The sequence below is a fragment of the Panthera pardus genome, unplaced genomic scaffold (assembly GCF_024362965.1).
Source record: "Panthera pardus isolate Hobbes unplaced genomic scaffold, ASM2436296v1 HiC_scaffold_11, whole genome shotgun sequence".
Taxonomy (NCBI): Eukaryota; Metazoa; Chordata; class Mammalia; order Carnivora; family Felidae; genus Panthera; species Panthera pardus.
This window is the reverse complement of record NW_026526666.1, coordinates 33,828,843-33,841,205: the sequence shown is the minus strand read 5'-3', so window position 1 is coordinate 33,841,205 and position 12,363 is coordinate 33,828,843. Positions and strand designations below refer to the sequence as shown.

Here is a 12,363-nt window from a genome sequence, read left to right as displayed (position 1 = left end):
TAACCTGCAAACCAGGGCCCCCACGCCTCACTACTCGCTTCTGGGAGCTAACATGCCCCTCCCTCCGGTGGAGCTGGCCGAGCTTCCGGCGCGCCCCGCGACTGCGCCGCGGCGATCCAGAAGGGGTCGCTGTTCCCGCGACAACCTCTGAAAAGGCTCCACCCCGCGGCCGGCGGGGCTTCCTCCGTCCGGGACCCCGCCCCACACAGCTCATTACCAGTCCGTCAGTCTCCTTCTAGCTTTCGGCCGCCAGCGCCGACGCTAGCGCCAGACTCCGCCGAGCAGGCCCGACGTCTCGGCCGCCCCCGCCGCCACCCGGGCGCGCGGCCCGCCCCGCCCGTTCTCTCCCCTCGCCCCACCCTCTCGCTTCCCCCTCACGGAAACGACAGCTGCTGCGGCGGGGCTGGCGCCGCCTCCCTCCACCTACCACGTCTGCCCCCGCCACTCTCGCCCGGTGCCCCAGCCCGGCCTCGGCGCCTCCCCGCTAAGTCAGCCGGCAGCTCCGCCCGGCTGCCGCCGCCCAGGATGAACATCATGGACTTCAACGTGAAGAAGCTGGCGGCGGACGCGGGCACCTTCCTCAGTCGTGCTGTGCAGGTACCGCGGTGGGGGGGAAAGGGTGGCGCCCGAGAGGGCCGAGGAGGGGCCGCGCGAGGCGGCGGCGCTCCCCGCACCCGACCACACGGACCTGCTGGCAGGCCTGCGGCCGGAGGCCTGGGTGATGGGCGCGGCCTGGTGCCCCCTCCGGGCACGGCGGCGGTTTTCTGCCCCCTTCCAGTTCAACCGCCGCTTCCCCGGAAGCGAGGCGGGGTGGGGAGAGGGTGCGGAGCTTCCTCCGCCCCGGGAGGACACCTTGAATTCGGCTCCGGACCGAGAGACAGCACCGCCCGCCTTTCTGGCCCCACATCGCCAGGGCTGGTGTGGCCGCCCTCCCGGGGAGGGCAAAGGCCCTGCTAGCCCGGCGCGGTAACGAGAGAGACGGGCCTTTCTTGCACCACCCCCACCCTTTCCTTTCGTCTCTCTCCCTCTCCTCGCCGAGTCCAAGAAGGAAGTTTCCTTTTCCTGCCCCTGAACCGAAAGAGCTGCCAGCGCAGTTCCTTCCAGCCCTCTCTCTCCCTGAAAGGAAGGTCCCTGGGCTTAGGGCGGTCCGCGGGCGAAATGGAGATCGTCGGTTGGCGTCCATACTCTGCCAAGGCCTTGGGAAGCCCGGAGTTTGGGGGTTCCCACCTCGTTCTCAAAATGAGGAGCATCGGCAGCAGGACAAGGAGACGCTGGAGGGGAAGATTCGCGTTATGCGTGTTGTCAAGAGTTGTTATATTTCAAATACACTTTAAGGGGGAAATTTAGCCGTCTTGCGGCATTCCGCAGTCAAGGAAGTGTCAGCACTCGGGAACTTGGACAGTTTTCCCCAGCTATCACCCACATTATGTCAACTCGTTTAAATCTACGAACAGATGTAAATTTCACACAACATGAGTTATAAACAATCTGGGGCTTAAATTAATGACATAGTCATAGTAGCAACAACATTCCCTTTTGTAAAGAGAAAACAAAAATAATTTTCTAATACACATACCAAACTAATACTGAAATGTAAATCAGTTGCACTGCCTTATTACTTTTCTCCTTTACCCCAGTTTCATTGGTGGAGTTGATCTTACATTGCATTATTCTTGGCAAGAGAATGGTAGAAGTCGAGCTAGGTAATAGCTGCCTATATTGTGAAAAAAACTGTCAAACATATGCAAGGCATTTGACAGATTATCTACTGTCCTTTCTGTAACTTTGCCAGATAGATGCTGTTAACCCCTTTTATATATGAGGAAACAGCCTCATAGAGGTTAAGTTACTTATTTAACTTGCATGGCTAGTAAATAGCCAAGTGCTGCCTGATCTGCTACTCATTGAAAGCTGCTTCTCTCTTGCAGAGTAGGCATTGCAGATATAGAATATAGAATGTTGCAGACTGGAGAGACTTTAAAGATCATCTAATATAATCTGAGCATTTCAATAACACTTAAGCAGATAATACTTAAGGCAGTGGGAAATTCCTTCTAGGTGTTGATTTCTAAGTTCCAAAATCTGCATGGTGAGTAATAAGCTAGCTGCCTTAACCCTTATCTCCTCCTCCTTCATTAAAATATAAGCTATAGATGGTTCATTTGGCCTGGATGGCTCAGTTAAGCGTCTGACTTCAGCTCAGGTCATGATCTCAGGTTTGGTGAGTTCGAGCCCCTCATAGGACTCTGCCGTCAGCGCCAAGCCTGCTTCGGATCCTCTGTCCCCCCCTCTCTCTCTGCCCCTTCCCGGCTTGCTCTCTCTCAAAAATAAATAAACATTTTAAAAATAAAACATATGCTATATTGTAAAGACATTGGTTAAAATGATTTATTGATTTAAATTAGCCTACTTCCGATAGTTAAAAGACAAGTGCAAGGAGGGTGAGTGGTTGAGAGTCTGAAATGATTTGATTTGTGAGACTTAATGTTGACTGAAAAGAGGCCTTCAATATTTTTTATTGCTGATTCCCAAAGATTTTGTTTGCCGAGCAGAGATTTGATGTTGTATTGCCACCCTTTTAAAGAGAGATGTGTTTTCAGGTAGAGAATCCACAGTGCTTAAATAAGACACATGTACTAGAATTTGATTGATTGGTTGATTTTTAGAATTTGATTTAAATTGTTAGTAGACTTGATTTAAAAAATAAATCTAGCAGGCGCCTGGGTGGCTCAGTCAGTTAAGCATCCGACTTCAACTCAGGTCACGATCTCCTGGTCCGTGAGTTCGAGCCCCGCGTCGAGCTCTGGGCTGATGGCTCAGAGCCTGGAGCCTGCTTCCGATTCTGTGTCTCCCTCTCTCTCTGCCCCTCCCCCGTTCATGCTCTGTCTCTGTCTCAAAAATAAATAAACGTTAAAAAAAATTTTTTTTAAATAATAAAAAAATAAATCTAGCAAAGCTCTCAAAAGATGTACTTTTCAGATGGATTTTAATTGCTCATTGCTTCAAATCCTTTAGTTTTTAAATTCTGTCCTAATCTTAGCTATCAAATTATTCTCAGTACTAAATACTTAAGTGCCTACTGCCATGTCTGTCTTACACTACTATTTTGGACTCTGGTGATACACTGGTGAATAAAATCAGCAAAATACCTGTTCTGATAGAGCTTATAATCTAGCAAAAGACAAATTAGTAAATACATCAGGTGGTGATGAAGAAAAAGGCCAGAAGTGATATGTTAATGGCGGGGATGGTGGTTTTTGCCAGGTTGTATAGATATATGATTCAGGACAAGTCTTTCCAACAGGATCAAATTCCAAGAGACCTCAAGGAAGTGACCATTCCAATTTTTTGGAGGAAAGGCATTTTAGGCAGAGGGAAAAAGTATGAAGACCCTGAGGTTCTGGGTTACCAGGGTTATCAGTTAGGGAGCTGTGGCCATAGGATAGGCAAAAGGTGATATTGACTTAGGTGACAGTAATAGCAGGGAAGATTCAGAACCTATTCAGTATTGCTTCTCAAGTTGGCTTGAGGCTAGGAGGGAAAGACGTGTTACGGATGACTATGAGGTTTTGGCTTGAGATTTACTGAGAAGGGAAAAATTTCAGGAGGAACAGACTCCTTAAATATTATCTTTTTCTATTAAGTCTGTATTTCTTAGAAATAGGTTCTGAAATATTTATGTAGAAGGTATATTATATCTGAGGATTGCTTTAAAATATTCTAGAAGAGAAAAAGGGAGTAGTTGAAACAATGGCAGAATGTTCACAGTTATGAAGCTGAGTTTCAATATACTATTATACTTTTGAATGTTTGACCTTTTACACAGTACTATTTTTTTAATTATGTAAGAAGAAAAAGATGATTCCAAAATGCAACATGTGAAATTTGGAATGCTGTGTAGTAATTTTCAACAAAAACACTGCTTTGTCATTTTGCTATTTAGTTAATAACTGAATTCCCAGTCTAAATTGAGTTGACATCAGTATAGTGCCAAGTGCCAAGTTTCATGCTAAGAATAGGGTAAGAGCTATGCCAGTTACTCATTATAAGTAATAAAAACAGTAGGAATGGAATTCAGCTTTCACATTTCTAAATAATAATTTCTATTCAAATCAAATTATACCTTAAGGAATAGGTCATGCTCTTGGTGGCCAACTGCCATATCTTTTTTTCATTGTACTTAAAAGTTTTCAGATTAAAAAGTAAGCATTCCCTGTTTTAAAAAAGAGACTATTAAACATACAAATTGGTTTCATCACTACTCTCTTATAAAATCTGTTTATATGGGAGCACAGGGGTGGCTTAGTCGGTTAAGGGTCCAACTGTTTGTTTCGGCTCAGGTCGTGATCACAACAGTTTGAGTTCAAGCACTGCGTTGGGCTATATTTATATGCCTTGCCACTTTGAAAGAATATTAAGGTAAAATGTATAAATCAGTAGGAATATTTATTCCATTTGGGTGCTTTTGTTGTTCTTAACTCCCTCAAAATAATAGAATACAAAAGCATCAGGTAATTTATCCTCCATAAATTGTTACTTTATTAGGGACTTAAAAGCCGTTTAGTCTTAGTATCTGTCTTTTCAGTCCAGACTCCTTAGTTGAGTATTACATACTCCTTTCTGACCTTGTCTTTTTTTTCACTCATGTATACACACTATATTCCTATCAAATTATTTTTTAATTTCCAAAATATCTTGTACTTTTCTAACTGTAGACTTTTGTTCATACATTTAAATTCCTCTTCAGTGCCCTCCACCCTCTCTCTGTGTAGTCTTTTCCTTCCCTCTGGATGAAACTTCAGTCCATCTCAGACCCCAAGGGCTTGATGTGAAATCTTGTGTCATTTTTCAATTCTGTATGATCATTTGGCATTTTTTTTCTTCTAATGAAGGTCCTTGGAGCTGTAAAATTCTATTACTCTATGGCTTTCACATCTTTATAAGTTTGTATGTCCTAAGGAATCAACTCTGTTTCTTATTCCCATCTCACAATATCCAACATCGTTCTTTTATTTATATAATTTTAGGGGGTACCTGGGTGGTTCAGTTGGTTGAGCATCTGACTTTTGATTTCGGCTCAGCTCGTGATCCCAGGGTCGTGAACCTCCACTCAGCACAGAACCCGCTTAAGATTCTCACTCCCTCTGCCCCTCTCTCCTGCTCGTGCTCGCTCTCTGTCTCTCTCTCTCTCTCTCTCTCTCAAAAAAAGAAAGAAAGAAAGAAAAAAGTTTCTGTCATTTTAGTCAGGCAGGGTATCCATATTCAAAGTTTACTCTTTGAATCATTTAGTATGTTAAATAATTTGTTATTTTTATTAGCGTTTTTCTAACATTAAATCTGCTGAAGTTGAAGTTGACTAATGCCAGTCTAAAATTTTAAACTGTTTAATTTAACCTGTATTTATTGAGTACCTTCTAGGTGCTTGGCATTGAAGTACAAAAGTAAAGGAGACCTGGTCTCTGCCCTCATAGACTTCATAGGCTAACCCCAATTTATCATAATTAAGTATTTTATTCTTTGTAGTAAATATCCATTTTGTGAAGTACTATTCTGTTACTTCGCTTGATAAATGTTCCAAGTGGACACATTTCTACTTCAAAATTGATATTGAAGCAAAATTTTGCTCACCATCTTTAAAATAAGACCATATTGTTTCTAAAAAAATATTTTCAACTTAAATTACTTAGGAGTTTAATTTTCTAATATTTCCTTTGAACTGCCTACTGAAGTTACTGTATAAACTTCATGAATGCCAGCTATTTTCTGAGGGGAAAAAAAAAGTCTTTAAAATTTAGTTGCAAGCTTGGCTTTCATCTCCGGTTTAATTTAGCAAAAATGGTGTGTCTAAGCCTAGAGGTAAAGATGAATATGCTGCTGCCCTCAACTAACTTCTGTTAGGTCCTATCTGGATGGAATTCTAACATGACCACTCACCCAAGCCCTTTTGAAATCCTGTTTCTTCTATAGAATTTAAACTGCAACAGCTTCACCGTGTCTCTCAAATTCTACTAAATAAAACATGTCACATTCAAAGTCCATACATTTTCTGATTGTGTAAAAACTTTACATATTTAGTGTTACCCAAAACTTTTCACATCCTTTGGTGCTTGGTGTTAATTAACTGATAGAAGATGGTTTGTTAACCTGATGTTAATATAATCACCTATGAGCTTAGAACAGTAGTTCTCAGTCTTAGTTGCACTTAGAATTACCTCAGAAATCTTTACAGGCTGCATCTCAGTCTAGTTAAAGAAGAATCCTTGTGGTTGGAGTTGGCATCATTGTTTTTGAAAGATTGCCCAGGTAATTCCAAAGAGCAGCCAAAATTGAGAATAAGTTGAGAAGGATCTAATTTTACAATTTACAAATTCATTATATTCAGAATTTGTGCTATACATTTTACCCTAAGAAGTTTAGACAACTTTTAAAATGTTACTTTACCCACTCAAAGAATTGATGGTTAGAGTTCATACTAAATAGATGTCTTTCATCATATAGTCTTTTTGCTTGTGCTTTTATCTTTGTAGTAAAGCATGGTATAGAATCCTGTAGGCTAGATGCCTATCCTGTAGTAAAGAAAGGATCACAGTGTCTGGCATAATGTGGCTGACTCAAAGACAGTCCTTTCCTTAAAGAAGTGTGTAAAGAAAATATGTGAAGAGAAGGGGATTATTAAGCTTTCGGTTCTCGTGTCATTTTACTATATTCCTAATGAAATCATTATGAAAGAATTGTATGTCAAATTACATTTTAGAGAACATTGGATTTGGACTTACAGAACATATTCTGACTTTCATTGTAGGTTGTTTTCACAAAAGTTTTTATTAAATGATACTGCTAAAAGTTCATTAAAATGCTTAAAATCAAACTATAGGGGTTTTTTTGTGGGTGTTTTTTGTTTTGTTTTGAGAGAGAGAATGTGTGTGGAGGAGGGCCAGAGGGAGAAGGAGAGAGAGAACCTTAAGCAGGCTCCATGTTCAGCATTGAGCCTGTTGTTGGACCAGATTTCACTATCATGACCTGAGCTGAAATCAAGAGCCAGACGCTTAGCCTGTTGAGCCACCCAGGTGCCCCTCAACTATTGTTTTTAACTAACAACTGGATATCCTCAGAAGACTACAAACTTAGTAGTGATTTTGGACTTAAATATGTTGAAAACAAAATTTTTTTATTTTTTTAATGTTTATTTAAACATTTCTGTTTAAATTTTTGAGACAGAGAGACAGAGCTTGAATGGGGAGGGTCAGAGAGAGAGGGAGACACAGAATCCGAAACAGCTCCAGACTGAACTGTCAGCACAGAGCCCGACGCGGGGCTCGAACTCACGGACCGTGAGATCATGACCTGAGCCGAAGTCAGATGCCTAACCGACTGAGCCACCCAGGCGCCCCGAAAACAAAAATTTTTTAAAGTAAAATTTTAAATTTTTTGTAATTAGGGAAAGGATTTTTTTTTAAATATTTATTTATCTTGAAAGAGAGTGAGCTAAAGAGGGACAGAGAGAGAGACAGAATACAAAGCACGTTCTAGGCTCTGAGCTATCAGCACAGAGCTCAGCACAAGGCTTGAACCCACAGTCTGTGAGATCATGACCTGAGCCAAAGTTGGACGCCTAACTGACCGAGCCACCCAGGCGCCCCAGGAATTTTGTGGTTTTTTTGGGTTTTTTTGGAAAGAAAAGGTCTTCTGTCTGTCTCAGAAGGGTGCCATTATTATAATTTCATGTTGTGTTTAACCAGCATTCTTAAGATCATAAAATCCTTGATGGCAAAAGAACTGTGTCATATGCTGATTCTTTATCTCACTTACAATAGAAGAAAATATATACCCCATAAATATCTTTATTAACAATTTAAAACGCCTAAATTTAGCTGATGTAGCTCATTTTTTGTAAGCTTTCTTTAAAATATTTTAGAGAAACATGTATGTATTAAATATACTATATCGTTAACTTAATATGTCATACCTGCTGATTAATAGAAAAAAATCCTTAAACCCCCACAGTAAAGTCATGGGAGATACTGTGTTTTTTACAATTATAAGTTTGAGTAATAAAATATAAATGTATAATTTCAACCTAAATATATAACATTCGCAGTGTGTTTCTGTACTGGCACCTTTTTTTTTTTTTTTTTTTTTTTTGCTCATTCTAGATAGGATTAAAGTTAACCTTAAGTTGATGGTTATTGAATATCATGTAAGAAGCAGAGGTGGACTATAGGATACAGCTGACCAGAGTGCTACGAACAAAGACACAGAGGCAAGGAAAAACAGAATATATTCATATAATGGTAGAAGAAAATACTAATTTTTTGAAGTCAGCAACTATTTACTGGAAGTCTTACAGTATAAAGAGACTGTGATTTAAACAGATGTGATATTGAAGATTGAATCGCAACACTGACACGTTAGGCAAAATGTTCATCACTACAGTTGTGATTCTTACCTATGTGTTATAAGAGTTTATATTGGTTTTGGGTTTTAGGTTTTTTTAGTATTTGGTATAAAATGCACAGCTTGGTATATGGCATTTTCTAATTTATCTTAAGCCCTGACACTGTTAAAAATACGGAAGTATTTTCTAGAAGATTCATTAGCACCGCCTTTATACGTGTTAGTTTTTTATAGAAGTCCTTAACAGGGGCGCCTGGGTCGCTCAGTTGGTTGGGCATCTGACTTCCCTGTTAAGGACTTCTATAAAAAACTAACGTGTATAAAAGCAGTGCTAACGAATCTTCTAGAAATGCAACTGGAAGACCAGTCATGAAAGGACTTTATACCCTTCCCTTAGATCTTTACATAGCCCATTTCTTATCATTTGCTCTTAGATCAGTTGTTACCTGTTCAGAGAAGCTGTTTCTCTAACCACCCACATCTCACACCTTTCAAACTCCTGTTCCCCATTCCAGGCCCAGGTTGCATATTTCTCTCCCTTTGAAGCCTTCCCTGATTCTCCTGCTTCTCCCTTTCCCTGCAGAATGAATTCTTCCTTCTTCTACACTCAAATTCATTAATTCACTCATTTGATTGTTCAGTCACTCAAAAAATAATAGGACCAACTTTGTTGGTCCTATATCCATTGTCTTTTTGTATCCTTATTATCGAATTGTTTACTTGTTTATTGTCTGTTCTATTAAAATGTAAGCTTCTAAGAGCAGAAACTTTGTTCTGGCTCCTTAAACCCATGTGCTTAGAATAGTGCATGGCACATATTAAGGTACTTAAAAATATTTGTTGAAGGAATGAATGCAATAAAGAAATACATATACTTATTAAGGTGCTAAGTTAAGAATTTTTCTCTATTGGTAGATCAGCCTTCATAGATCATGTTAACCTGGATGTATTTCCTCCTTTGTTTGCCTCCTATTGGTTGCTTTATCTGGGAGATAACCTATTTAACCATTAGAGGTAGACCTCGAACATGTAAAATTCTAACCTCTGTAGGAGGTCTGTAGCCTAGAATCTAGGGATTTGTAGAGGGAATACCAGAGTTCACTCTTAAGAGTGAAATTATAGTAGTTACCCAACTGACCGTGGCATCAGGGTTTTGACCTTTTGCCCAATGCAACTCCTATTCCTATCCTCAGTTACAGTACATTGCAAGGTTGTGGGCTTAGGCAATAGCTTTGGAACTGCTATTTTCAGTTGCACTCACTGGGTCAGGGCTTGTCTATAAGCCAGTCTCAAAAAGACATAAGGCTTTACAAAAGCTATTGAAGCTTTTATTTCTAGCCCCTGAACAAGACCTTCAGTGGGGAGTTAACACCAGACTCTAAGAATAACATTCTAGAGGACCTTTCAGCTAAAAATGTTAACTGATAATCAACAGAAAGTATTAGACCAATAAAAAGGATGCTGAAAGAAACAGATAATAAAACTCAGAAAAATGAAGTAGCAGAAGATATTTTAAGAGATGAAAAGGGGGAAAAAAGCACAGTAAACATTACATTGTTACCCAGAAGTGAGTCATGACTAATGAGTATAGAATTAGTGCTAGTGATATGCCTGTGTTAGGATGAGAGAAAGCCACATATTCTAGAAGAAAATTTTGCATGGTAAACAGCCTGAGTCATCACTTCTTCCCCCCCCCCCCCCCAAGTCGTCACTGCTAGTGTTCAATTGAAAGTCTTCAGAAGTGCCCATAAAATGCACATGGAAATCTTTTTACCTCTTTGTTCTTGAATGGGCAATGCTGCTTTTCCTCAAAAACCACCACATTCAAGATAGTAAAAATTGATATGCTGACTATATTTAACTACATTTTATGATCTTTAAAACCTGCCTCCACAGTATGAATAAGATATGCCCCAAAAGTTAGTCTGTAGATCAATTGTTGTAACATATCCTGAAGAAACAAATGGTAGTTTCCCAGAACATCCCATAAAAGCATATTTAACTGGAGGTGATTAAAGTGCCATTAATACAAAGCCACGTTAACATAAGCAGCCCTTTTTAAATTCAAAATAATAATTACCAGACACTGAACAAAGTGATTTACATACATACTCTTACTTAATTCTCAAAGCACCGTACGATATGTATCATCTCTCTTTTATGATAGTAGATACCTAAGAAAACATTCAGAAGCTTGCTCAGGTCACACAATTAGCAGTGCAGCCAGAATCTGAATTCAGCACAATGGACTCAAAATTCTTACTCCTTACCACTATGCTATCCTACCTTTATATGTAAGAAATACTTATATACCAGGCAGTATGCTAGATTTTCCCTAGAATTCACACCATACATTTTTAGCAGAACTGAGGATATACGTTAATCTTAAGAGAGGGTCCAGATTAAGAGGTATGGATAAATTTCTATAGGGGCAAAAAAAGCACTCAGTGCAATGGTTTGCAAACAATTATTTGTATGTTTGGGAGTGTCTGGATTTGAGTTTTTAATTACTGATATAGGTTCCTAAAATGTGTTTGAGGTATATTTAATTTTTTTTTATAATTAATAACAGTTCACAGAAGAAAAGCTTGGCCAGGCAGAGAAGACAGAATTGGATGCTCACTTAGAGAATCTTCTTAGCAAAGCTGAATGTACCAAAATATGGACAGAAAAAATAATGAAACAAACTGAAGTGTTATTGCAGCCAAATCCAAGTAAGAAACTTTTTACCTTTGTCTACCTTATTGACTAATCTCATTAAAGGGTACTGTTAGTAGGGGTTTTTTTAATATAAACAAACAAAAAAGGTTTTGATAGCTATTGGAAAACAGAAGTTTTTGGTTTGTGGCTTTAGGGTCTATGGGTTTGTGTGTTGTGCTTTTGGTGAAGAAGAGGGTGCTAAACAACTCTTTGTGTACCCTCTGACAACTGGACTAATCGTGTTTTTCATGCCTTCGTAGAATCCTCTTGAAGTTTCAGGGAGTGACTTTTAAGAGTTAGGAAGACTGTGAAAAAAAATTAACCTTTTTTTTTTTATATATACAGGGGAATTGTCCCTAAATAATTAAGGAAAAATTATGTGAAAACTTAGTTACCAATTATTTATGTTTATGTTAAGTTTTATATTTTTACATAAATTATTCCATTTGATTTTCAGACAACTCTAAGGTTTCAGATCACCAATCTCAGTAATCTTTCAGATAAGGTGTACAACAATTGTTTATTAATTGCAAATCACAAGTTAGCATTTTATACAGTGTAGCTTAGCCAGTTAGAAGTGGAAATTGAACTTGAATTTGGTGTATTGACACCCAGTCTTTTCACTGTGAGCTTTATACATCAACAGTGAAGAACAAAGCAGCAAATGTTTTCATTCCCCTTTGCCCCAGTATTGTGACCATGTTGTGAAATTCCAGAAGCTTACTTTTAGGTACTAACTTCCAAGGTTTAAACTTTATTGCTATTCTGTGAACCTGAAGCACTACACAAAATATTAGTAATTTTGTACATTTTAATTGTTCTGAAACAGGCCTTTCACACTTTGAAGCCTGTTGTCTTTGAACACCAAGTGGTATTTCTTACTCATTTAAAGCTACTTAAATTATATACCATGGCATCTTAAAAAAGTAGTAGATATTTTGCCTTTTGTTCCTTGCTCTGTCCAGAGCTCCTTACATAAGTAGTCTATTCTATATGTTTTTCTGAATGGCAGACAAACTCATACACAACTGGCAAACGGGAATTTCATCAGCATAAAGTTACAGTGGCTCATATAGTACAATTTTACATTAGTGTTTTAAGTCTGAAGTAGTAAACAAAAATTGGGTTTTTTGTTTGTGCTCTGACTATAAAGTTACATAGATTATGAGTGGTCAGGCACAAACTTCATTTTACTCTAAACCCTGTTAATTTGGGGGTACAATTTTCCAGAACCTAGAGTTTTTCAGAAATATTTATTGCATTATAGCA

General features: G+C 39.2%; 1 protein-coding gene across 10 annotated transcripts in view; it reads left to right on the top strand.

Annotated features, from left to right (window-relative positions):
* The first annotated feature begins 211 nt into the window (after positions 1 to 211).
* Positions 212 to 12,363, top strand: part of SH3GLB1 (SH3 domain containing GRB2 like, endophilin B1) — a 34,789-nt gene continuing 22,637 nt past the window's right edge. For 2 of the 10 annotated variants that reach the window (XM_019414049.2, XM_019414047.2), the window contains exons 1-2: positions 217 to 597; positions 10,967 to 11,108. In XM_019414049.2, coding sequence (XP_019269594.2) covers positions 526 to 597; positions 10,967 to 11,108 — 214 coding nt within the window. In that variant the 5' untranslated portion in view covers positions 217 to 525. Of the gene's footprint in view, positions 598 to 10,966; positions 11,109 to 12,363 lie in introns of all 10 variants that reach the window. The other 8 variants (XM_053892929.1, XM_019414052.2, XM_019414048.2 and 5 more) reach the window with 7 other exon arrangements.